The sequence below is a fragment of the Gobio gobio genome, assembly GCF_949357685.1.
Source record: "Gobio gobio genome assembly, chromosome: 13".
NCBI classification, from domain to species: domain Eukaryota; kingdom Metazoa; phylum Chordata; class Actinopteri; order Cypriniformes; family Gobionidae; genus Gobio; species Gobio gobio.
The window spans coordinates 36,847,163-36,873,854 of record NC_137106.1 but is presented as its reverse complement, the minus strand read 5'-3'; the positions used below and the strand labels follow the sequence as shown (position 1 = coordinate 36,873,854).

At 39.3% G+C, this 26,692-nt stretch overlaps 1 protein-coding gene across 4 annotated transcripts; it reads left to right on the top strand.

Moving 5' to 3' along the window:
- Nucleotides 1-1,051: 1,051 nt before the first annotated feature.
- On the top strand, nucleotides 1,052-26,377 carry mgaa (MAX dimerization protein MGA a). 4 transcript variants are annotated; one of them, XM_079832301.1, is made up of 25 exons: nucleotides 1,052-1,181; nucleotides 10,142-11,297; nucleotides 11,568-13,386; nucleotides 13,872-13,944; nucleotides 14,045-14,152; nucleotides 14,246-14,374; nucleotides 14,470-14,562; nucleotides 14,689-15,341; nucleotides 15,495-15,789; nucleotides 15,956-16,146; nucleotides 16,325-16,429; nucleotides 16,516-16,552; nucleotides 17,170-17,588; nucleotides 18,070-18,304; nucleotides 18,496-18,798; nucleotides 19,626-19,928; nucleotides 20,929-21,695; nucleotides 21,813-21,973; nucleotides 22,120-22,165; nucleotides 22,318-22,437; nucleotides 22,528-22,639; nucleotides 22,992-23,522; nucleotides 23,627-23,752; nucleotides 23,857-23,979; nucleotides 24,068-26,377. In XM_079832301.1, exons 2-25 carry the CDS (start codon nucleotides 10,207-10,209, stop codon nucleotides 24,952-24,954), a joined length of 8,727 nt encoding a protein of 2,908 aa, XP_079688427.1. In that variant the 5' UTR covers nucleotides 1,052-1,181; nucleotides 10,142-10,206; the 3' UTR covers nucleotides 24,955-26,377. The 4 variants fall into 4 exon arrangements, with proteins under 4 accessions (XP_079688427.1, XP_079688428.1, XP_079688430.1 ...); XM_079832302.1 differs by having other exon boundaries at nucleotides 1,052-1,414; XM_079832303.1 differs by having other exon boundaries at nucleotides 1,057-1,181; nucleotides 11,571-13,386.
- The last annotated feature ends 315 nt before the right edge of the window (nucleotides 26,378-26,692 follow it).

Below are 26,692 nucleotides of genomic sequence, written 5' to 3'. Positions count from 1 at the left end.
AGTTAACATATCTTTTCTTAGCCACCTGTTTTTGTCAGACCCTTGTACTTGCATTTTAAGTTGTGGATTATGGCATATGTATCCTCGTTCTCCAATGTATGTGTTTTGGTGTTATTATTTTGTTATTTTACTAGGCCTATATGTTTTATGTGATGCAGTGGCTGTATTTCCGAGCCCAAGACAAATTTCCCTCTGGGACAACAAAGTATTTAACCTTAACCTGAGGTCAAAAATCTAAAACATTTAACAATATTACGTATTTTCAAAATTGCTCTTTAAATCATGTCCACTCCAAGTCAAAATATTCTAGGAAAGTGTACAGGATTGATAATGAAATCATAATTTGGAAACACTTCTAATTGGAGCTATTGAAAATTCCCTTCAGTTTATCCAGTAATTAAGACTTACTTCTTATAACTTAGTTAATAATCTTATTATTATTATTGAGAAGGTCCATGCTACCGTCACATTTTTCTGGTGCAATGCACCAAATACTAGTGTTGTCTCCAGGTCAGCAAAATCCGAAATGTAGCTACATAGCCAGAAGACACGGACAAAAAGGAAGACATATGTAAAGCCTAATTTTTATTGGGCTTTGTTAAACACCTTCAACCATTATACAATTACTGTCCTCTGAGAACGAAAACAAGTAACATCAGACAAACGAGTGGAGAGCATGTTCAATGGAGCATTGTAATAAAGGTTTTGAAGGCAGTGACTGAAGGGAAGGGCTTGGCATCACCATGAACAAAGCACCCATTGTCTCAAAATGATTCCTATGATGAATATATGATGAATCCATGCATTTGTGGCTCGCTGTTTCAAATCGGAGGTAAAAGAAAACATTTTACGCAACAACTCTTTTTTTCCTCTCATTCGTCATTCGAATAAAACCCGACGCAGTGCGAATCGAGGCGGCCATGACGTAAACAAAGGCGTTAAGTAAACGCATGCGTGATACAACCAAAGAGCCTCATCATTCAGAGGCAGCGCCTGCGCACGGTGGTCCCACGAGCGCGTGCAATGTTTTGTGCAGCGACGTGCTGACGTCACCGCACGCATGTAAACCTCGGAGGGTGAGACGCACGGTGTAATAATGTGAGAAGGGAGAGAGAGAAAAAACAACATTAACGAAGACAGGAGAGAGAGTATGCATAATATGCATTCCATATTGACAAAAGGTAACCGTCTAATCCGGATGCAGCTGTGTCTGTTACAGTAATCGAAAAAGTTCGCTGTACAAGGGTGATTTTCCTTGTTACTTCGTGGCCAGAGCTGACCATCTCTCAGCGCGCTTCGCCCGCCATTCAAGATGTTTCGACGTGCACGCGCTATCCGCGCCAACTTTTAGTTCTCGGGCCTATTAGAGACATGCGCCATCGACGAATATAACTCGACGCCCGTTGCACAAAAGGTGACTGAAACTAATTTTTTGACTTTGAATGGGCAAATAACATTTATGTACGCCGGTGGTTGCCACGTTTTCTCACCTGTGAATTAGGTAAAATAGCCAGTTTCGTAATGTTGTTGTAGTAAACGTACGCCTTTTCGCTATTCATACGCACGTCGCATTACAAATGCCTTTGACGTTATGCTTCACGGTATTTCGTTTTTTATTATCGTAGATATGTATTAAGGATTGGACATGTTTTTTATGTGGCTAAAGTGGTCATGGTGTTGACGTGCATATTTTTATTTTATGCATTAAAATATGTGACGTTGCATAGACAACACTAAATTATATTAAAAAAATGTTTTAATTGCATAGTTTACATAGATTATCAGTTATAATTGATCATAGAAGGTTATGCTACGAAACGGCGTCATCTCATTCTAGTGCTTCTGTTAAGAAATAATAACTTATTATTACTATTTATATGAAGGTGGTAAATCATATGTAATAATGCATCAAATGTTAAAATATGTCTACTCGAAAGACGAAACTTTGAGTACGCATATAAATGGAACGTGTAGAGTGACGCCCACCTTAGAAAATGTTTAAATAATGCTATGGGATGAAGATCTGAGTCATGCAAGTAGCCTTATACAAGTTTGAATATCGCATATCGCCTCACCTCGCTAACTTCCCTTACTTGGATGTATGTCATTGCTTGCATTGCACCAGTGCCCACTACTGGCAGAACCCTCGGAATGTGTTTAAATGGATCACCATAAGCCCTTTATTGCTTGGAAACTGCAATGGAGATCATTTATTCGATTTTTTGTTTTACGCACGATTCTATAGGCCTGTATTTATTCTTGAGTTGTTTACATATAACACATTACACATACGAAAATAACAATACAATAAGCTTAACAGTCAGCTTAAGGGAGCTACAAGTATTTAATGCGGTTAAATGTCAGAATAACACTAGTTGTGTGGGTTGGGGTAGATTAAGCTTGATCTGCTGTGATGTCACAGTCATGTTGCATTGTGGTCTGAAGTGTACATATTGAGTAGACTCTGGCCCTGTCCCAAATGGCACACTTCATGTACACTTTCGGTCTTGTGGAGTTACAATGGCCGCTGCGTGTCCGTTAAGTCCACGAGACCGTAGGGTGTCCCATTTGTCATTTTAGGTCTCAGAAGGGTGCTCGCGAGCGCCCCCTTTGAGGTCAATATGCACCCTTGGTGCGCACTTCTGCCGAGCCCGCACTTGTGCGGGTTATGCAACAGACTTCTTCCTGGCAGTCAAAGCGGCATTACGTCGTGAAAGTGCGGACTCCGAGGAAGACCGTGAGGGTTTAGGGTGCCATTTGGGACATGGCCGAAGTCCCTGTCCCAAATGGCACCCTAAACCCTTGCGACCCCTATGAGTCCGCACTTCCACGTAATGTCGCTTTGACTGCTCGCACCGGCACACTTCTGAAACCTAAAATGACAAATGGGACATCCTACGGTCTTGTGGACTCAACGGACCAAATGTGCCGCACTTGTCCTGAAAAGTGAAGCCAAAACATCTTGATCGCCCCCAGGTGGTTGGTCCCAGTATAGCTCATAACCCCCGCCCCTCCATGTATTCTAATGGGATGCGAGACGAACTAGACAATCAAAATACACTTCAAATAATTTTTTCCCAAAGATGGTTTCTGTCATTTTAGGCAGTTTTTATTACGCAGTTTTAATTTCAAGTGTTCGTTTTTTTATAAATAAGTTAGTTATTTGATGCTATAAAAACGGGGCTTTGACATCATGATTGACGGCTTCTCTGAGTGAAGTACCAACTGACTTTTTTCGGGAGGAGATTGGAGCTGTAGCTTTAATTTCTACATTTCCATAACTGTTTATTTCACACCAACATAATGAATTGTTCTACATCTGCGAGAGTGTGGGTGGCTTTTGATATCACGCTTCGACTTCCTGCTCTCTACTGCGCAGATTCCGGTCCACTTTTACTGCTGCGCAGGGCTCTACATAGCCGTAGAGCCTGAAATTTGCGCCTGAAAATTACTGCGTGCGACTGTGAAAAAATATTTAGGCGCACCGGTGCGAGTGACCCGATCGATTCTCATGAATAGAGGTATAATACAATCGGAATAAAAACTACAACTGCCAAAGTGCATCAACACTGACTGAGCAACAGTTACGTTTCGTTCTGCGATCGACTGTTTGTCATGCCTTCTGTCAGCAGAGCATGTGCAAAAAACGTGTGTAACGGACTACACTTCACAGATTGTTTACCAGGTGAAACGGGTGTGACGCAGCCATGCGCACTTACCAGATGCCTCGCGCTGATGTTTATTTGTAGCCAAATCCAAATGAACAAAAACCACATTTGGATTATCATAAACAAGGTCGGAAATTAATGGGGGCTTGGGGCAAAAATGCCACCAAAAATGAATTAATAAATAATAATTTAAAAAAGCCCCTCTATGAGTTCTTGATTTAATCTTTAGGCTATCAGCTGCAGTCCACAACTTTTCTCGTGTTTAAAAATTACTAGATGTATATATGAGAGTACATCATAAATCCATTTTCCAAACCGTGTTTTTATCTTACCCTGAATCACTACGGTACACATATAATAAGTGTTTATATTCTGACTATTTACATTCATATTCTCGCCATAGACACAAACAGAGAGAAGTAGCTCCGGCTGCAATGTTCTTCCGCAAGACGCGTGCAGTTCGGTTTATTAGCGCCAGAGCGCAAAAAGTTACGGACTGCTATTGCTCCCGAGTTGGCATGATTGCAAATGTGATACTTATTTTGTACAAAAGTCCAATAGACAAGCTGATGTTAAGTAACAACGTTTTAGCCACTATACTGTTTATTTCGTGAAAATCAAAACTACACCAGAACTGTTGCACATCTCCAAGCGGATCGATTCGAATGAATCAGCATTTGAAAGATTGAATCAATGACTCCCACAAAGACTTGACGCCCCCTACTGGTGGTTTAATTTTCATATTTATACTTTGCATTAACATTTTATTTAAAATATCAAACTTTTAAAGTTTAACTTGTACATAACCCATTTCTAAATTCAAAAACTTATATTTAAAACATTCATACAACATTATTTACCCATGAGCTGCATTAAACAGTCTAAACACCACTTCAGATAGAGCTGCTGTGCCACTTCTACAGTGCAAAGATGGATCTTTTGATGCTGATTTAATTAGATTGGAAACAGTCTGATTGTGTCTTATTGCTCTAACTGAATTTATTGTTTAAATTAACATTTAAAAAAAAAAAATTCTATTTTAATTGAAGAAATTGTCAAGATGATCCATATATTTAAAGCTACACTATGTAACTTTTCCGTCCACTAGAGGTCGCCTGTTCAAAACAAAGGCGTAGTTTGATGACGCCACGTTTGAGCGCAGAATCTTGGGACATGTGGTTTTCACCTCACAGCCGGTGGAAAACAGTCAGGATAGGACTCGGGCAGAAATCATGTTCATGGATGCGATTATTAACATTACTGTAGTCTGAAGCAGAGCAGGACCGAGTGTTGTGGAGCTGAGCAAGGCCGCAGGAGCGATTGAAGAGCGGAACTGTTATTATGGCATAATCGCCGGCGGGACTTTTATTATGACACGGTTGCCGGCGCCACTTCCTCTTTTCCAATCATGAGTATGAGGTAACGCAACTCTGTTTATCATATTAGATATATCTGAGTGTGTTGAAAAGGAAGTTATGACGTTCGCTCGGCGGCTGCTATGACACTTGTTCACACTGCAGTGAGAGTAAAGTGTTTCACTGAATAAAACCGGAAACCGAGGGTGACGCAGATATGACGCAATCGACAGGCGACTCCCTCACACGCATAGCTCACACGTCCCGGTTCCTCGGTTAAAATAGCAATTTCTCACGATTTACAAATAGTTGGAAACATTTCAGATATTCTAAGTACTCAACTGAACAAAATATATAACACTGGCCTAGTGGTTTCTGGATATTTTACTGCAAAAATCCTGCATAGTTCACCTTTAATAAGATTAGAAAACATTGCTCTTATAATGGTAGAAATGCCCCTGGACATTAATTTAAAGGGACAAAGATAGTCCTGTAATGGGAAAGTTATAATTGGAATGCGTGTTATTGATCAGAAAGTGCTCCTAAATTTTTGACTGTGCTCCTAATTTTTTTAAATTAGGAGCACAAGTGCTCCTCAAGAAAAATGTTAGCGTAGAGCCCTGCTGCGCACACTCTGTCCCAAATCAACGTAAGATGTCAGCGCCATATTCGGACGTTGGCGGCTGCACTTTTCTTCAGTGGAAGGTAGTGAAGACGCGTCGTCCATATTTTTTTTACAGTCTATGTTACAGACATCCGCACGCGGCAGCCATTTTAAGTCCATAAGACTGAAAGTGCATATGAAGTGTGCCATTTGGTACAGAGCCTCGCTCCCTCAAACAAAATTGAGGGCTCAAGAGTCTGTCCAAATAAACTTCCCTTGCCCACTTGGCGAAGTTGAACGCACTTCAGAATGGTGGCGGGGATTCCCCCGAGGCGAAGTGATTAGGGAAGTTTGCGATTGTATGTATAAAAGTGTAGTTAAACGCAGCTTTGGAATTATGCATTTTTTTGCCTAAATTAATCTTCAGTGGTCATATGGTAAAGCAGTCACATGGTACAGGTAGGAGCACTCAGAAAATTCCCATCTTACAATTTGTAATTATGAGCTCTATGAGCACATGACTGCTTTTTAGAAGTTGAAATCTCGTAATTGTGGTAATTACAAAATGGCGTGAACGCACCTTTTAACACTTTCCATTTGGCACTATGCAGTACATGATGTGAGTTGCCCCTAATGATTGGAAAGAAGAAAACATGTTCATTAAATGATTGCTGCATGCCAGCTTTGGGTAAACAAATCAATATTTTAAGCACATCTTTGACTTTGAGGTAACTTAGCATTAACCACAATTTGGTGAGCTTATTCTAAAAGGGTAGTGAGTTTAATTACACAACACAAAGATAATGAGTTGTAATATGGTCATATTTTAACCATAACATGAACGAGGTTGTGCTTTATTGTTAATATAGTCACAGCTAAAGTGCATGCAGCTAGTGACTATAGAGTGACTATATTCACAATGCAGCACAGCCTCAAGGCCTTATTGATTTTATAAAGCTTACTAAGCTAGTACTTATGTTTTTATTATTATCATTAATTACCTAATAATTGTATTGAAACATAATTTTAAGCAAATTAAACGCTTGACATGCTTACACTGTATAGTATAGGCCTGATAAATTATATAAATTTGCTCAGTCTGTATTTGCAGGGTATTCATTAAGTGAGTAATGCATCATGCATTTTTTATTATTCTTTCAGAAAGCGATTTAGCCCTCCATCAATTTTTGTTTTGTGAAAGTATGCGTTCAATAGTCATTTAGGAGGTCATATGATCAATGTCCTGTTTTAGTACTTTTAATTTCTAGATTAAAATATTCTGTATCAGAACAGTCAGGCCGTGTCATGTCACAGGGAGGACAAAGGATATTGCACAGGTATTTCAGATATAATGCTGAGTTGAGGTAACAGTCTAAAGGCCTGTTCACACCGGGACGATTTTCGCACGCGTTTATCGCCGACGTTTAACGCCTCGGGACTAAACAATGGGCGCCAATGTGAGTGTTCACATCGACGCGCAAAACGCCAGGCGTAAAAGCGTCATTTTTACAAAAAACCCTTCTGGTTCGTTTTTTTATTTTGACGCGGCGCGTAAAAAAACTGTCTGACCAATGAGATCAGCGCTTTTGTTCACGTGCCTGGAGCTGCTGAAGTGACAGTAAAACACGACTTGGTGGCGCTCAAGCACAAAACGCTCTTGCCGAGCACACATTGATACGACGAAGAAGTAGTAAGTAGACAAAGAAGAAGATGAACTGCTAATGCTGCTTGCCAGTTAGCAAAAAGTGTGTGAATGTTTTTGTCCATATACATATGTCTATGGTTTTGGCAAGCACGTAAAAATTGTCTCTCTTCTACTTCTGTGTGACAAGCGAGTGTCAGAGGCTTAAAGTGCCGCAGCACCATCTTGTGTACCGGGAGCGCATCTACTGAATGTGCACGTTCACTCGGCGCAGCGCCAGTGAAAATCGCTTGGGTGTGAACACTCAAGACGCGCCGAAAAACGTCACGAAAAACACTGGCGATAAGCGCGCGCGATATTCGTCCCGGTGTGTACAGGCCTTAAAACGTTGACTTAAATCTCTGTATAGACGAGTTACATATGAAGGTTTATGCTCTTTTTCAAGAATGAACAATGTGGCATCAATGAGTCTGCAGGTTGATATATGAAACTCGGTGCAACCTGACATAATTCTTTATATTTATCCTAGGCTTTGATTTAATCTAACAAAAGACAAAATACCTATACATAAGCCCCGTTTCCACCGAAATTACCCGGAACAATTTGTACCAGGAACTTTTTTCCCCCCAGACCTGCTACTGTCTGCGTTTCCACTGCGGTCTAAAGTACCCTGAAGATTAGGCTAATTAGTCCAGAGACGTGGGACTACGTGCGGCTGCTCCTATCATTTTTGGCAGTAATCATTTTGCGCGACACTGTCTGCAACAATAACAAGTATGGAGGAGATTCAAGCTGTGCTGCTTTTGCTGGTTATGTATTGGTTTACTAAAGAGGTCATTAACAAAATGGCGGAAAAGAGACGAGCCCTGATACTAAAGCGTATTCTGAAAGCTTGTAAAGCTAGATTTAAAATAAGACAATGCATGTTATTATCAGCTATTACGGACATTGACCGTGAGATTGCTGAGACGAACGCGTGCCATCAGACAGAAAGAGCAAGACAGATATTTACTGAGCGCAAGAACGAACCTCGCAAAAGACATTTAAAAATTGCCGGTTGAAATAAAATGCTGCGTTAGCTCAACCAATCAGCATGTTCAGCGCACAAGTTCCACCCCCGTAAGTTCCCGAACTTTGAAAAAGTACCACCTCGCGAGCAGGGCCTTTTGGAGGGGGAAATATTTACCCGGAACTTCATTTAGACTCTGGTTCCTGTGGTCGAAACACACCGAGTACCACCCCAAAGTTCCTAGTTCCTGGGGAAAGTTCCTGCGGTGGAAACGCGGCTATAATGTGTCTTATAGCCTATGCTATGTTTGTCCTTTGATAACTCTTGAAAGTTTTGTTTTGTGGCAGATGTAATGCAAAATGTCAGCTTGTTATCTGCATACTGCACGGTGTGCACCTTCTTTAGTATCTAATATCTTGTTCAAGACTATGTATATAGTTGTTTTTTTCTTTTTTTTTCTCTTCACTGTTGTTGTAGTTTTTTTTTCTTCTCAGTTTGAGACCGTTTTATTACATTATATACATTAAAAACAATAGCACTCTTTTGTACCCGATTAATATTTTTTACTTTTAACACTGTTGACAACAATATAGCTGACCATTACATCATCTTTTCTTAAAAACCAAGTAATGATATTTTGGGTTGAGTGGCACCAAATTACTATTGGCACCAAATGGAATTGCTAGAATAATGGTTTCCAAAGAGGTTTCCCCAAGTATATGCATGCATCATTTTACCACCACTCCTCTATTCATTGTGTACATGTACACTTAATGAACAGATACCACAAGACTTATTTTTAAAGACTAACATTTTTGACTTGATTCTCTTTCCCCTTTAGATTTTAGCCATAGCATTTGATGATATGCTTTTTGCTTCTTTTTTTTTGTGCTTTTTGCTGTGATTTGCTGTGATTTTTTTACAACACATCCTAGAAAGATCACGTTATGTGAGGTGGCGATGGTTCACTGCAGTCCACGACTCATTCAGGACTGATAGCATTTCCGTCACCTGAGTTTTTGACTACTTTTTAGTGATTCAATCAAAATGTTTTAGACCCCGTTTCCACCTGTATTTAGTCCTGACCATTTGTGATCAGTTCACAACAACAAATCACACAACACGCGCTCTTGTTGCCATGGACATTACTTAAGTTCAAGGTACCATGACATTTTCTTGTATCAGTTCCCCTTCTTTAGGCAACAGATCTTCAGTAAATGTTGCATGTACCTCCATATGTTTACTGTTCTTTTTGGCTCAACTGTAACCAAACACCAAGGCTTTTCGTTTATCATTTGTCCTTTTAGGTAGACTGATTAGGACAGGTACTCAACACTGCACATGCATGGCCATTTTTATGCAAAGTTCCAATCCTTTGCCTGCCTGTAATTTTCAAGTGTCATGAAGTCTTTAAAGAGTTTGTTAGGACTAAACTGTGTTGCAAGGTGGCCTTCCAGGAGCAGAGTTGAATACCCCTTATCCAGTATGTCCAAGATATACTTTGTCTAAGATTTGTATAGATGTCCTCACAAGTATTACCATGAGGCTAATGGAATGCTTAGAGGCCTATGACGGACAGCCACTTTTTTGTCCACAAAGCACCATACACTACACACCAGTCTACTTATTTCTTTAGCAAGGTGTAAACAGTGACAACAGACAAGGTAATGCATTTATGGAATTAAATTATCCTCTGACAAGTTTATGCATAGGGGGCAGGCAGTGATACAACTAACTACTAGTTGAGTAATCTAGTGAGTAACACAAAAACTGTTATAAAATACTTGAATGTTAAGCTTTACAGTTGCTAGCTGTCAAATATGATTTGACCATGCCATATGGTGTATGTCTTGTTTTTTTAAGGATGTATACCTGAAATACCCTGAGGTGAGAGGGTCAGAAGCTATCCAGATGACTTCTTAACTCCCATGGCAGATACAAAGAAGCAGGGTACAATGGTGCTTAATGAAGAGGGCATGACTGCCCCAACACTGGCACCTCCCACAACCACTCCACCTTCCATCTTTGTTGTCCTCAAACAGTTGCAGTCTGGTGATACTGGGAAAGACAAGGGCAGTCTGATTGCAATTAGTGAGGCAAATAAAATGGTGAAACCTTCAATCGGCTCTGCTGTAACAGGCATCCATCCATCATCATCATCCACATTTGCAGACACCAACAACAGCTCACAGTCAGAACACTTTCCTGCAGATGCTAGATGTAAAGGCATCACGGTTACACTGGACAACAACAGTATGTGGAATGAGTTCTATAGGTGTCAGACTGAGATGATTCTGACCAAACAAGGCCGTAGAATGTTCCCCTATTGCCGCTTTCGTCTCTCTGGAATGGAACCTTTCCAGAGTTACGTGCTGGCAATGGATATTGTTCCAGTTGATAACCACAGGTACAAATGGAGTGGGAAAGGATGGGAAACCAATGGGAAGGCTGAGCCTCATGTTTCACGCTTGTTTGTACACCCAGAATCACCTGCCTCTGGCCTACACTGGATGCAGTACCCGGTTTCATTTTATAGACTGAAACTTTGCAACAACTTGGACCAAGAGGACCCTATTATTTTGCACTCAATGCATCGATACCTTCCTCGACTTCATGTCATACCTGCAGACAAAGCTACTGAAGACATTCAAGTTGACAGACCCAACGTTATAACTCTCAGTTTTTCACAGACAGAGTTCTTTGCAGTCACAGCCTATCAAAACCTTCGCATCACCCAGCTCAAAATTGACTACAACCCCTTTGCCAAAGGTTTCAGAGAGGATGCAGTCAATGCCCGATCATCTAAGACGAAGAATGGAATGTCAACTGAGGAAACAGAGAGTGAACTCAAGCTAAGCAGGGAGATGACAACCTTGAATAATTTGAAAACTCTGTTTATGAAGAGAAATGCTGCTGTAAAGGTCAATAAGGATCAGGATGTTCCCAGCCCTTCAAACGGAGAAAAGAAAGTTGTTAATGGTGATGCTCCTATTGTAGACAGAGATGTTCAAAATTTCTGGTAAGTAGAGTTAACACATTTGTCAAATAGAAGCACACTAATTTTGTTTAGTTTGAATTAGATTTACAAACTCTATGCAAGTGTGTGAATGCATGCATGACAAACATGTTTTCCTGTTGTGTGCTGTAGCTCGAAGTGTTTGCATTCACATAATTGTATAGTGTTTTAGGCCCTAGTCTGCATATAAAACTTCAGATATTGTACGTTTGCCAATTTTGACAAATGTAAAAAAAAAAATGTCTGTCTTATTTTCTTATCCTTTTCTGACAGTAGTAAGAAGCGCCCATCGTCATTGGCATTTTCAGACTTCATTAAAGGTGCTCACGTGAAAGTCAAAAGGTTATCGCTTGAGAATATCAAGACAAATAGTGTGGACCTGCAAACAACAAGTGATCAGCAAACAACAAGTGATCAAAAGGAGGTGATGGACATATCATCCAACACAGAAAAAATATTACAAGTTGTCAATAAAGATGAAACCGTTGTAGGTGACATCCACAAATGTGAAAGCACATGCACATCCTCAAAAACAGAGTTTTTAAAGACAGATGAGACTAAAACAGAAATAGATAAACACAAAGCTGACAAGATAACATTGCTATCCAGTGACCAAAATGTACCTTGCACGAATGAAAACGGAATGGAGACCCTTTCTTCTCTGGGCACTGAGGGGAAGTCTGAAGCAAATGCTAAGAAAACCTTACCACATAAGCGGCCAGAACGTGTACCCCTACCGCTCCTTGCTCAGTTTCTTAAACAGAGAAAGTCTAAGACAAGACCTATTGCACCAAAATCTGACACTCCCAGCTCATCCTTAGACTCTGAAAAGTCACATGAACCTGTCTTAACCCCTGAAAGATCATCTGCTTTGATGTCTTCCATCCCTTGTGTTACCACTAACTTAGATTCACATCCAGTACTTACCTCAATATCTCAAAAAGTTACACCAACAGCAGATGCAATTAACATTACATCTCTGTCCACTGCGTTATCATCTTCATCAGCAAATGCATCTCCCGTACTAACAGAAACACAATTATCTGATGGATTTTCACCTTCCCCAGTTGGCAGTGATCCTTTGAGTGCCCCCAACACTACCTCTACCTCCAAACCTGATTCTGACCCAACACCTGACAGTATGTCTGGTGTGTTCCATAATGCTGATACTGTTTCTGTGCCAGATCTTGACAACACACTCAGGTCTCAGTCTGACATTTCATCTCTCTTTACATGTGACACTGTTCATGACCTACTTACTACACCTGAAGTTAACAATGAATTTGATGTCACACCAATTGTCCCCTCTGTCACTACATCCATTTTTGATGTACCATCTAGTACAGACAATGATGTTGTTCCTTATCAGGAACTTGCCTCAATGCCTGATGTTGCTGAGAGTGCATCCATTTCTGATAGTCTCCTAGACAGTTCCAAGGGTTCTTGTCCTGAGCCACACACTATGTTCACACATGAAGAATCCCTTTCCTTGCCATTAGATGACCCATCTTCCCCAGCCTTCTCCTTACCCAGCCCAGCTCCTTCTTCTCCTGACCCATTTCCACCAAATCTATTCTGTGAAAGACCAGTACCTCCTAGAAAGACCCTTGATTCATTTCCAGAAAGATTATTGAATTGCACATCTTCTTCCTCTCCTGACCTTTTCCCATTAGGTCTATTCAATGACAAGCCTTTGCCTCCCAGAATGATCTATGATTTTGTTCCAGAAAGCCCACTGGATGGAAATGTAACTTCTAGAGATTCATTGTCACCAAGTGTCCCCGATGGGCCACAAGATCCCAAAGGAACAATTGACTTTTCTCAAAGTCAGTTTTCTGATAGACCAGGCCCTCTTAATGACTTGCAGTCAGCTGTTGGTTGTGAGACCACTGTTTCTGATCCCATTGTCCCTGAACCAACTAAACAATCCTCTCATGGACGCACTTTCAAGAAGACTAAGGCAAAACAGAAAAAAATTGGAAAATTGAAGTTCAGTGAAGAAGATGAGGTGTTTGAAGGACCTGTATCTGTCCCAATGCAGCCCAGCCTGGAGGATGTCGATGGCCAGTTGTTTGTCTCCTTCATGTCAAAGGTAACACAAATAACATCTCTGGTAACTTTAGAACGTATAAGGGACACTTTAAAGGAAATGACTACACAAAAAGGAAAATGTAGTTGTTATTCCAAAACATCCATATAATGATTGCACCAACCATGGTGTCGATTAAGTAATTTCCTCCTGTTTTCTTGTAAATGGTTGATCTTGACATCAAACCTGAGTGAATGTGTTTTCAATATATGCTGTATTTGATTATACAAATTAAATAATTTAATGTATTTGAGTGTGACTGTGGGTGGGGAGTTTCTTTTTAGTAAAATGGTCTGCTTTTCTTAAAAATATATATTTTTTGGCATTAGAAGAATTGGATTATTATTATTTTAATTAATGCACTACTTTTGATGTATTTGCTTTACAACTTTTAAAAAAAATTGACCTGCTGTATGTAACATCTACAGAACACCATATATATAGTTATGACAATATGTTTTTGTCTGAACACTTTAATCCTGAAATAGAAAGCGCTTGAGATTCACCTTGGAGATGATACCAAAACGGAGACTGCACAAAAAACCACAGAGTATCCAGACGGTAAGAATTGAATACCTCACCATGGTTAATTTTAAAGAACCACTTTGAAATCACCTACAATGCATTTTATTTTACTTTATTATTGTTTTTCTTTAAACAGGCAGTGATGAAAATATACAGGAAAAGTTTGAAGTGCTAGAGAGAACCCTTTTATGTGATCTGAAAGTCATGAAGCACAGACAGGTCATTCATCCAGTGCTGCAAGAAGGTTTTTGATTCTGTAATTCTCTATGAATCTCACAATTATGTAACAACACAATGTACAACATTACAATAATGTTTTTTTTTTAATTCTTCATAGTTGGATTGAAGTTGAGTCTGCTTGACCGTACCCTGGAAATTGACCTGCAATATCTGGGTGTGCAATTACCCATTCCCCCAACTCCTTCGAGTGTTCTCTCATCCGAAGAAAGTTCAGCATCATCTCAAGGTAACAGATCTTATTAATTTTAATAATAATAATAATAACAACAACAAACAATAAGCAGGTTTTCATGGTCATTAATGCTTTTTTCCCCTCTGTAGTCCAGTTTGTTTCAAGGACAGGAAAAACCACTGACGTCACCAAAATTAAAGGTTGGAGAGACAAGTTTGTTGGATCAGGATCTCTTGCTGAAGGTATTCTATTTTATGAATATTTCATTTCAAGAATATACTCTTTGATACGATATTAACTGTAATTTGAAATGTTGATATGATACTGCTGCTAAAAGAATGTGATTTTGCATTACATTTTATTTGCAGGTGTGTCAAGCACAGATGGAGGGCAGAAGAACCTCTCTGCATTTTGTAGTGACATGTTGGATGAGTACCTGGCTAGCGAGGGCAAACTAATCGACGAACGAGCTGCTAACTTATCACAGACTGATGCTACGCCTGTAGCATACCAGCTGCCCACTAAGAGCACTAGCTACGTTCGTACCCTGGATAGTGTACTTAAGAAACAAGTACCTGCTACCTTATCCACAACATCCAATAAAGTCAAGCCAACATTCAAATCCAAAGAGAAAAAACCTTTAAAATCCAAAAAAGCTTTAAAGACATGTGCAGGAAAGCAAATAAAACCAGTCTTTAGTGTAAAGAAACCTGATTTGTGCTTGAAAAAGCCAGAAAAACAACAGAGCAAGAAATATAAACAAAAGAAGGAATCCAACAGTTTGAGTCCTGAAAAGCCTGCTGTAGAGACTACTGCAATAGTAGCCTCTAATAAGAGTCCCATGGTTGAAGTTTCTGGATCCACACAATCGAGCTGCACAGGTGGACGTAGTACAGGTTTGCCTAAGACTCTGGTGAAGCTGATGGATGTGGAAGATGGAGCAGTGTGGGAAGGCAGACATCGTACCTATATTACAGAAGAAAGGGCAGCCATCGCACTAGCCACTCTTGTCACCGCTGAGGTAAAAGTCAAAATGAGGATCCTCTTAATGTGTAGTTTGTTAGGACAGATATTGGGTTGTGCAGGGATTGCCATTAACAACAGAAGTGAATAATGGGATAAGGTTCTCCAAAACACCTTACACTCTTCCTTGTCTCTTTTTCTCGGTTTTAAGGGGGTATCAAAAGGAAACCCTGATGCTATCAGAATTATAAGACGACGTGCACCACCCTGCCTCAATGTATTCTGTAGGCTTGGATGCGTGTGTGCCAGTCTGGTGCACTTGAGGCGACATCATCACTGTGGAAAACCACAGTGCATGTTGGGCTGTAGCTGCCTGCGACGCAAAGTTGTTGCACTGAAGACCCCCAAACAGGAAGAAAGTACAGCAGATGAGACTGAACCTCAAGGAGTGTCAGAGGAGAACAAGGCTAAATGGAAGAAGAAAAACAAAAAGAGAAAATCTTATGGTCAGTCTATTCAATAGCAATTTATTGCAATACCATTGTTATAACTAACATTTGACCACTATTATTATTTTATCGTAATATTCCTATATCTTCCCAATATGCTTGTATTGCTTGAAGAGCTGCTTTGAAACAATTTGTATTGAATTACCTTGCCCATCTCCTGCAGTTCTGACAGATCCAGAGAAAGCTCCTGAACCGGCAAAGCGTGTGAGTACATTATGGGATCGAAAAAGAGATGGTTCTGATTCAGAAGTTCTTTTCTCTCCTCTTGGTCCAAGAGCTCCTTCTCCAGCACTCTTGTCTCAAGAGCTTCAACACGACCTGGAAAGCTTTTTCAGTCCTTTAAAACAAAAACCGGTGAGACTGATCGTTTTATAATGCATTGCAATCATAACATCTAATCACAGTTAATTAAATGTGCTTTTAATGGGTTTATTATTTTATTAGCTTTTTTTCTGTTATCAAATCATTGTTGTTTCATAAGTTTGTTGATGTGTACACTTGGATATCTTAAATATTTCCTCACTGTATTCAGGTGGAAGAGAAAAATTTGAATATGATTAAGGACAATATGGAGAGCACACTGACATGTGCTCGTTCGCGACCGTTTTACTCCAGGTGCCAGGATAAACAAAAAACGGTGAGATTTCTACATGAAGGATGGCATATTTTCTGGTTAAAACAAAGTGAAAAAGTTTACATTGTATTCTCTTGTACTTTTGCCAGGTTGACCAACACCACATCTCACAGGTCTCTACACAAGGTCAGTTTTCCTTTACAGATTATTAGTTGGTTGTTCCACCCAAAAGAATTTTTTTTTCCATTAATTTTTTTATAAGCACTTATGTCATTCCAAACCCGTAAAACTTTTGTTCATCTTCAGTACACAGCTTTTTAATGAAATCTGAGCGCATTCTGTCCCTCCATTGACAGCCTACGCAACCACCACTTTCAAGCCCCAGAAACTTAGTAAAGATATCATTAGAGTAATCCAATATGAAGTGGTGTGAGCTCTTTATTTACAAAATATGAATCTTCACTGGAGTCACATGGATTACTTTTATGATGTCTTTACTACCTTTCAGGGGCTTGAAAGTGTTAGTTGCAGGGGCTTTCAATGTAGGGTCAGAAAGCTCTCAGATTTCATTAAAAAGAGCTTAATTTGTGTTCCGAAGATAAATGAATGTCTTGCAGGTTTCGATTGACATGAGGGTGAGTATTTAATGACAGTATTTTCATCTTTGGCTGAACTAACGCTTTAATAGCTCTTGTAACCATAGTTTATCACCAAACACCATATTACAGGTTCAAAGGACTTTAAAATGTTTTATAAAGCTGGTCCTTAAATTGAAATCTCCCTCTTTTCCCTTTTGCTCACAGATATTGAGGAGGGGGAGCTTGTACCTCTTAATTTGTCTGGTCCTGCAAAACGCCTTGAAATCATATCCGAATGCAGTTGGGCTAGTACAGACATCAGAAATTACATTATGCGCATAGTGTGTGAGCACATGGCTCAGGATCGTTTGAAGCATCCTTTCTGGATTGGCAAGTACTTTATTGAGCCAGTCTCCAAGACTCTACAAGAGACAGAGGATGGTTTTGTCGATACATATAAAGTCACCATCTCTCGACCTGTGGAGAAGAAAACAGAAGATGAGAAGGTTACACAAAAGGAAGCTGAACTTAAAAAGCATGTAGAGAAAAGTGAGGTGAAAGGTCTGCCCTTCCTCTCAAAGTGTTGCCCTGCAGGCTTGCTCAAGGCTGAGAAAAAAGCACCCGATGCCCCAGGCCGAATAATGGTATGCGTGCAATTACCTGGAAAAAACATTTTGATTTATTTAGGAATACAAAATATCATAAACTAACTTGGTCAACTTATAAAAATTGACATTTACTTAATTTATGTATGGCCGTCTTGTGCACAATTCATCAGTGTATATAATTCAAATGTCTTCATCAAAATAACATTACTCCACCTGAAATTACATTTCTTTTTATCTGACATCACCCAAGATGCATGGGCAGGACATGCTCCTTTCTTGCATGGAATGCTCACTTTTCACATTTCATTCAATTCCCAAATAATAAAGTCTTGTCCTAAATTGTTTTCTTAAACACAATACAGAACTAAAATGGGTTGCCAACATCTTTTTTGCTGACTTTAAGAGTAGTAAAGTCTACTCTTTAGTAAGACATGTCTTTGTATTTTAAGGTGTGATTTATTTTTGAATGGATTAGAAACGGTCCTTTTTTAAAAATTGTGATCAATTGTTCTCGCAGGTCAATGGAAAGCCATACCCACAAGCCAAGTTAGAGTTGGGGCAGATGGGAGCTTTGCATCCTGCCAACAGACTGGCAGCTTACATCACTGGGAGAATATGTCCAACAACATTGACTATTACAAAGCCCATTACAAAGCCCTCTATTACATCCATTCCAGTTTCTACTGTTGCCACAGTAACCACAGTTACCAGCACATCTACTTCTACAACCACACCCATCATCGAGTCTGTAGGTAAGTCATGGAAAGGTTTACAGTGTTCACCTCCAGACATTTTGCTCTCAAGTGTATTGACCAAAATAGTAGACGTCCAGTATATTAAGCAGTGTGTACCACTGTTACATTTGTGCAGCTGTACTGCATGTAAATATGTGCATAACTTAAGTGGCAGACTTAACCTGCTCCTTAATTTGTTTTTTGCACAGTGACCAAGCCCCCAGTGGGAAAGGTCTTCACCCAGTTTGTGGTCAACCACATCAACTCTCAAAATCTTCCTGACAGTAGCACCTCAGAATTACAACCTTCTGTTCCAAAAATTGTCATCCCCTCTTCCATGATTGGCAGAGAGGCTGGTGCCCCAGGGGTGGCTCTTTCTCCTCTTAAAGCAGGCTTGATAACCCAGGTTTCTGAGCCTTCAGACTCCACAGGTAGCGCCAGTTTTCCCACTGTATCAAAAGTCCAAGCCCCTGCCATCAACATCCTCACTAAATCACCCAGCCTGCCTCTGGGTAAGCCTGGCTTCCTTGGTTTGCCATTGTGTGTCTGTGCTTCCCTCTCCAACAAACCCTTAGTCATGCTGCATCTGGGAGAATTTAACATACTTGGCCTTCATATGGGTCTGTTCTTGTGATTTTTAGAGTTTGCTGTTGCTTCAAAGAAAGATGCTGAGTTACTTTCATTGTTCTTCTTGTTTTGTCTACCCTTCCCATTATCATCTAAAATTGATCATAATTTGTGACTGTCTATTATTGTAGGTTGTAAATCAGCCATGTGCTTAATGCAATCCTGAGCTCCACCACCATTGATTTTGACATTACGCATTATATCTTAATGTTAGATCTGTCCTGTTTGCAGACCGAGATGTAAAGATGCGTGACACTGTTTACAGTGGTGAAGGAAATAATATATGTTTTGACGTCTCTGGATTCAGCATTGTAAAATGTATGGTCATTGTTAAACATAGTTTGATTTAAATTGTAATGTTCAAAACAAAGAAATCAGAGGTCAGACATTTTAAAAGAACTGGTAATATGTGGCCATATAAGCATCAAGAGACCATTTGCGATGCACCTGATAAATGCACAGTGACATAATGTGCCAACTACCAATGGAAATGCAGCCATTTAATCAATGTCAGTGTGAATGCTCCTTATACTACATGGGGATTTTAGCAGCTTGCTGTTGTGAACATAATCTGTCACCATCATCATTCTCTTTATGGGCTAGTTTGGTGCTTTGGGTCTACTGACTTTGTTTCACACTGTCCTTGAATTATTTCACAAAGCCACAAGTTGAACATTTAAGTTGCTATAATGAATCTTTTCCCTATTTTCAGGTGGGTCTGGTCTAACGGCAACAACTACCGTCTCTTCACCTGGATCGACCACTCCTGGGAAAAAGACTGTTTTGATCACAGTTATGCCCCGTAATACAGGCCTCCCTAATAGTGGTCCTCGGATTACAAAGCCTGTCACACAGACTCGTCCCCCACAGACCCCAGGCCAAAAGATGCTGCTTCAGGTGATAAAGACGGCTGATGGCAACACATTGTACCGCAATCCTAATGGCCAACTCATGCAGTTGGTGCCTCTAAGTCAAATTAAAGCCATCAAACCCAACCTCCTTTCTCAAGGCCAACGTAAGTGGTTCTGGAATACCTTATTACCTGTTTCTGGTAAACCTATATAGATATATAATTATAACTAAAGTAAAGCTATTATAAAATGTAGATTTAAGCTGTTAAGAAATTGCTGAGCACCCCAGTAGATAAAAATAAAGTAGCCGTAGTCGAGTCGCAGAAAATAATTATGGCTGACTTTGAGAAATTCATGTCATCTACATTATTACTTTGTATAATTTTTAATACAAAGGATGGAAATTAAGGTTACACTTTATTTGGTAACACTTTATTTTACAGAGTTCTTGTTACATATGTTACATGACCTTACCATAGTAATAACAGTAAATTATGTGTAATTACATGCAGCTAACCCTCAACCAAATCCTAATCCTACCCTAACCCTATAATACGTACATGTCGTTAATCAATATTACTCAGTACTTAAATGTATAATTACACTGTAACATTGACACCTTTAAAATAAAGTGTAACCCTTTATTTTAAGGTGTCTGTTACACTGCAAGTACTGAGTAATATTATGTAACTACATGTACTTACTATAGGGTTAGGACTAGGGTTTGGTTTAGGGTTAGTTCCATGTAATTATGCATAATTTATAGTTATTACTATAGTAATGCTTTGACACTAAAATAGTGTTGCCAAAATTAAATTCCATTCATTTAAAAAATAAAATATGAGCACATTTAACCATTGTGTACAAAATATAAACTAATAGGGGGTGCAAACTTCACAGGGATCCTTAAGGCATGGTTACAGAATTTTCAAGTGTTTTCGAAATACCATTTAAATTCCTAGTTTCGGCAAGCAATGTTTAATATCAATATCTATCCATGTGGTTATATTTAATGCAGCATGGTCTTAATGAATTTTTTTTTTTTTCTTTTCAAAAAGAGTTGATAAACTTGTTTAGTGAAAATAGCAAAACAAATGTGTGCTTATCCCCAAAAGATTATCCCCAAAAGACATAATATTAATTATGCCTCTGTTTTTCCCACAGCAACCTTTATCCGTTTGCATGCACCAGCTGGAATCACTCTGAATAAGCCTAAGAGTGGCAGTGCCACCATAGTCACATCTTCCAGCCCAGCAACGCAAATGCAGACAAAGCCTACTGTCACTGTACCTGTCTCTACATCTTCATCTATAAGTGGCAAGCCAGTCACACTCACTACATCCAAGTCGGTCTCAATGGGCAGCCTTCCTTCTACCCTTAAAGTTGTCCCAGGTTTTCTGGGACAATCTGGCACTTGCACATTAAGAATTCTCTCACCAAGTCCTGTTCAAGACACTGGAATTATCAATCCAACTTCCTCCCCTGTCCTCTCAAAGAGTGGCTTTACATTGTTAGAACATGCAAGTTCAACACTACCGAACAAAGAGTCCACTAAGTCTGAGACCACTGTTTCTGTTAGCTCACTTTCAAAGGAGGGGCCAATCGGTCAGGTCCATAAGCAGTCTGAGATGGATCTTCCTAAACAAAATAGCTGTGATGGTTCTGAACGACTAGCAGAAAATGTATCCGAGCGTTTATCTTCTGCTGCCACCTCTCCAAATGATTCAGCCCCTTCACATAATGAGCATGGAGCTCTGAAACATTTGAGTTTGGATGAAGCTGGTTACAGAGAAAATCCCAATGTGAAAGAAACAGATTTTGACAAAGCAGCAGATCCCGAAGAGGAAGAGATTGATTCAGATGAAACCGAATTAACTGATGACTCTGACATGTACATTGATGATGACAGAGAAGATGCATTTAGTTTGAGTGTAAGAGCTTCATATAATTGATTCTTTTGACCTTTTCTGACTGAATTTGTGTAGCCATTTAAACTGCTATATTGCTTATTCAGGCTACATGTTTTTTTTTTGGTTGCTTTTTTCCAGGGTTCTGATAAGGAGGAGAGGATGGAGGATACAGATGGTTTGGACTCTGAGATGAAAGATTTTGCTGAGGTGGTGGTTGATATTGAGACTGTTGAGTCTGCAGAGGAAAACAGTATCGCGAAATTTAGGGCCTCTGCAATAAGACGGTCTCAACATCATAGGTAATGAAGTGTAGTTTGCCTTATTTTTATGTGTTGTTTTGGTATTTGACCTGATCTGCATCTACACTATGAAAGCATCTGGAAATAGATGCTTTGCCTAAGAAAATTTATCGAAAAATCTACGAAATTACTTTTTGTTCTTACAGTAACCAGAAGCCCATTCAAGATGAAAGCTTAGAAGTGAAGGTCAGGGTAAGTTCTGTCCTCTCCATTCCATATGCATTCCATTTTTTTAATTTTTTTTTTCAAATGACTGACCCAACCCTTTCTATGTATTTTGTGACATACATGTGCAACATAGTTTTTATATTTCATGAATTGTATTATATAACTTCTTTGTGCAGAGAGTGAGGTTGGAGAGAAAGAGGCGCCACACAATCAAAGAGTTATTTGTTACACTCCAGTCAACACTAGGAAAGCCCTCGAAAAGTCTTGAAGCTTCCAGGATGAGCATCCTCACAAAGGTTTGTTGTTGGTTTTGCTACAGTTTATGCTTGTAATTGCACTGAAAATTTTGTTTTACTGTTTTGACACGTTTTCTCTCTTATTTCAAGGCTCAAAAAGAGATTGAGTCTCTGGTTAAGCAGGAGGACCACTTAATAAAAAGAAAAGAGAAACTGCAAATTAAGAGGGAGCGTTACTTACAGACACTTTCACTATTGTGTGGTAAGGCTGTTCACTAGTTGGGATTTGTTTTTGTTTTTTCATACATCCAAGCTGTTAAAAAAGATCAGCAACATTTTTATATAAATTTAGTAATCCTGCACGCTTGCAAATCATATTTTAATGCAACATTTCAGTTATGCAACCATCCTGATGGTCACATGACCTAAACGGTGCATTAAAATATGATTTGCAATTTATTGCAGTGTGTGGGATTTATGTAAGACTATTTGCTTATAGGATTTACAAGGAGTTATGGGGATGTTTAATTTATATATTTTTATATAAAATTATATATTTTGAATGTGTGAATATCTGTTTTGCTAACAAAGGTTGCATCTATTTTTGTCCACAGACAAGAGTAAAGAGTCCATCAGCCAGAAGCTTGGTGAAATTATTACTAAACAAAACGCCCTGGAGGCCCAAGCTAAAGCAAAAGAGATGAAGTCCCAGGCAACGTCCAAATCTAAACCCAAACCTAAACTAGTTTATCTTAATAGTAAACAGAAAGGTTTGGCATTCCAGAACAAAGTAAAAGATGTTCCAAAACCCACCTATTCTCCCTCCAAACCGATAGACTTAAGTATTAAAAAACAAAAAAGCCTGGAAGAGACTGAAAGTCTTTCGAAATCCGCTCCGACCTCAAAACCTACATGCCTTGATAGTAGCAAAAACACCCTTAAAACTCAGGATAAAGAGCAAGGTAGCACGCCTAAACCTACTCAGCCATCCCTTAACTCCAGTCCACAAAAGAAACTTGTCTCCGTCCCAAGTCCTGTAAAACATAACCCAGTACCACGCGAGAGAATGCGGCCAAACATTCTGTCCCGTGCTTCATCCCAGGTGATGCAAGGATCTCCGGTTAAAGAGCCTCTTTTAACTAACGGTTAGTCCAAGAAGAAAACATTTACATACTTGTGCCATCTAGACTTGGTCAAAACTGATTTTTGGAGGTTCATACTTTTCGATGTCTGTTGTTTTTTTGTTCAGTGTGTATACCTCAAGTATTCCCTCTGATGAATACCATGGTTCCATGCAATCAAATCATAACCATAAGCAACCCACTTCAACCGATTGGCATAACCTCAGTACGGACACAGCAATCATCCACACCAGGTTTGTCTCTGAATAGGTCAATGATGTTTCAAAATGTTGTATAGGAAGTAAGTGATTAGATAACAAGCATTCGTGTTTGTTTTGTATTCTTTTCTCTTATCTAGGTGTAGCATCTGTTTCAATAGTTCCTGCAATATCTCACCCGCTTGGAGTGGAAAATCCTCTTCCAGTATTGCAGCCTCATTTTATTAAAATTACAAACAGTCCTGTTCATTTTAACACTCAAGGTGAGTTTCCTCAGTCATATTGAATCGTTGCCTACATTGTTCAGTGATATTCATATGGATAATTTATTTTTCAATGTATTATTTTCAGTGGATTGTGCCAACCTTCCAAACATCACCAATGTTATTTCTCTGGTTCCACCGGTGGAGAATCTGGCAATACCACAGAAAGTTGTGGAAGATGCATCTGTTGTCCAGGCACAGCCAGTATCTGTCCCTGCACCTGTGGAGAATCAGCAGAATCCCCCCGATGGTAAAATTCCTAATTTGGAGGAAAGTGTGGTTGTTAATGATCCTCAACCCAAGGATGTCTCCAAACAGCCTGCAGGAGGAGATGAGATCAGTGCATCTGTTACTTCATCCAACCAAGAAGGACTGGAGAAGAAGGGTTCGGATGACAGCAACGATCCTGAGGATGAAAATCTGCTGTCTTTGCTAGACGAACTTGTTCTTCTTAGTCAGCAGCTGAGTAATGAAGATGAAGATCAGAGAATTGTTGTGCCAGGCGAGGTACAGCCATGTTCCGACAAGCAGGTAGATGCAGAACAGGATGATGATCGTGCTCTCAGTCCCTTGTTCCTAACTCTAGATGAAGATCTGATGTCTCCAGACTCTAAAGATGACATTGATATCCCACCCAAAGTGGATGACCTGGTCAAAGTTATCTTTGGGTCAGATTCACCTTCGGTTTCATCTGAATCTGGAGTTGCACCATCAACAAACGTTCACAGTCCGAATGCCCCAACATGCAATATTAAAGGTGATGCTCCTACTCCGCCACCTCTGTTGCACATGAAGGCTGCATGTGAAACTGCATCGGGTCAATCTGCCAATGAAGGGACCAATGTGCCATGGCGGCCTATGCCTAAACTGGTTCCTCTAGGGTTAAAGCCCCAAGATGTTGTAAATAAGGTGACTGGCTCTTCGGTTCTCAAACCGGACTCAAATGAGCAAGATGTTCATGGACCACAAATGTGATCTACCAGTCAATTAATCAGGTACAGCTGCTGCTCACGTTTAACTTATGTACAAAACAGAAGTTTTTTTAAATGTATTTATTTTGTTGTTTGCTGTGTAAGTCCTGCTGCTGTGGGCACCACCTGTTGTGCCTCTGGGGTATCCAAAGACGTTTTGTTGATTTGACATTTTTGTTGCTTTTCAATACTCAACCTACTTGACCAGAAAGATTCTCTGTGGGATTTTGCCAGCGATTGTGTATCCACTCTTTGTGGCAATAGTTGTGAAAGCTGTTAACTCATCCTAACCTCCATATTGGAGCATGTGGTTTCTTTCCCATTGGAGTTTGTTAAAAAAAAATCAAATAAATAGTTTACTTAATCATTAAACATAGGACTGTTTCTCCCTTAGCACCATGAAGGTCAAGCTGATTTTAATTGTTTGTGCTGGGGATTTTGTGGGATGATTAGGGTGACCTTTATAGGAATAATTGAGTTTGCCCAGTGACTTTTAACAGTAAAGCCATTTCATCTGTGAGTTTATCTGCTAATGAGATTACAAAAATGTCATTGTCTTTGCATCTCGCTGAAATCTAAACCACTGTCTATTAAACGCATTACATGAATGCATGTTAAAGCAATAATAGATGTTAAATTCACTACAAAGAGGCTATGTTCTTGTTACAGAAAAGCTAGCTTATATACATGTACAGTGCCTTTCAAAAGGTTCTTCAATATGGGATGCATATTGGGACGCAGAAAGGTTTCTTGTTAGGGAATACTCAACCTGTAGCAGTAGTATTAGGAACTTGGGAATTAACGAAGTATATAGTGTATCCACTTTCTTCCCTTTTTTTGTATTTTTGTTTGTTAAGGAAGTAATCTGTGAAGTTTGAGTACAGTCATTTTATCGCTTTTGAATGCTTAAGTTGCGAACCTACTCTTACTTCACCATATTCCCCACCTCAACAGCAACATAATTTACAATGTCTGAAGCATTTCAAAGGGTTTTAATGCTATTGTCACACATCCAGTGAGGTGGTTAACTTCAAGAGCTCCCTCAGTTTGAGCTTAGCTATCACTATGCAATTGTTTTGCTTTAGATTTAGACAAGACTGGTAAAGGAAAAACTACATAGGAACATTTAAAAGGCTTCATAAAATTAGATGCCATGTCTCGCTGTTCCTTGAGTATGTTCTTTTGTATATTTGATGTTACACTGGTTTATTTTGTAAATTAGTAGTTAGCTTGTCCAAAAGTCTGTATATTGGCTTGTATAACATTTCTTGGCTATTGTACATATGTAAAATGTATTCCTTTTGTTAGTCTGCGAACTGTCTGTAAAATACTTATTTTTTTATATGCTATAGATCAGTGCTCTCTTACCTTTGTAAAAGAAATGGATATGTCTTTTTAAGTCAATAAAAATGTGCACAAAATGTGTGTAAGTCAATGTTTTAATAATCCCATTTACATTTATGATTCTGGGCATTGTGGTTCATAACAAACACTGAAGATGTGAATATTCTTTTTGATTTTTTTTATTATTAAAATTTTGTTTCAGATTTACCCTTAGCATTTGGCCAAATTCTGATGTTGAATACACAAATGAGATGTAAACAACAATGCTCAAGTTAAAATACGTGGGCATAATTATCAGAAAATGCCTGCAATCTCAAAATATTAATATGATCTACTTAGGCTTATGATGCTTTTGGGAAACACAGCCCAGGTCGATGCGTCAGTCTGTTGTCCAAAAA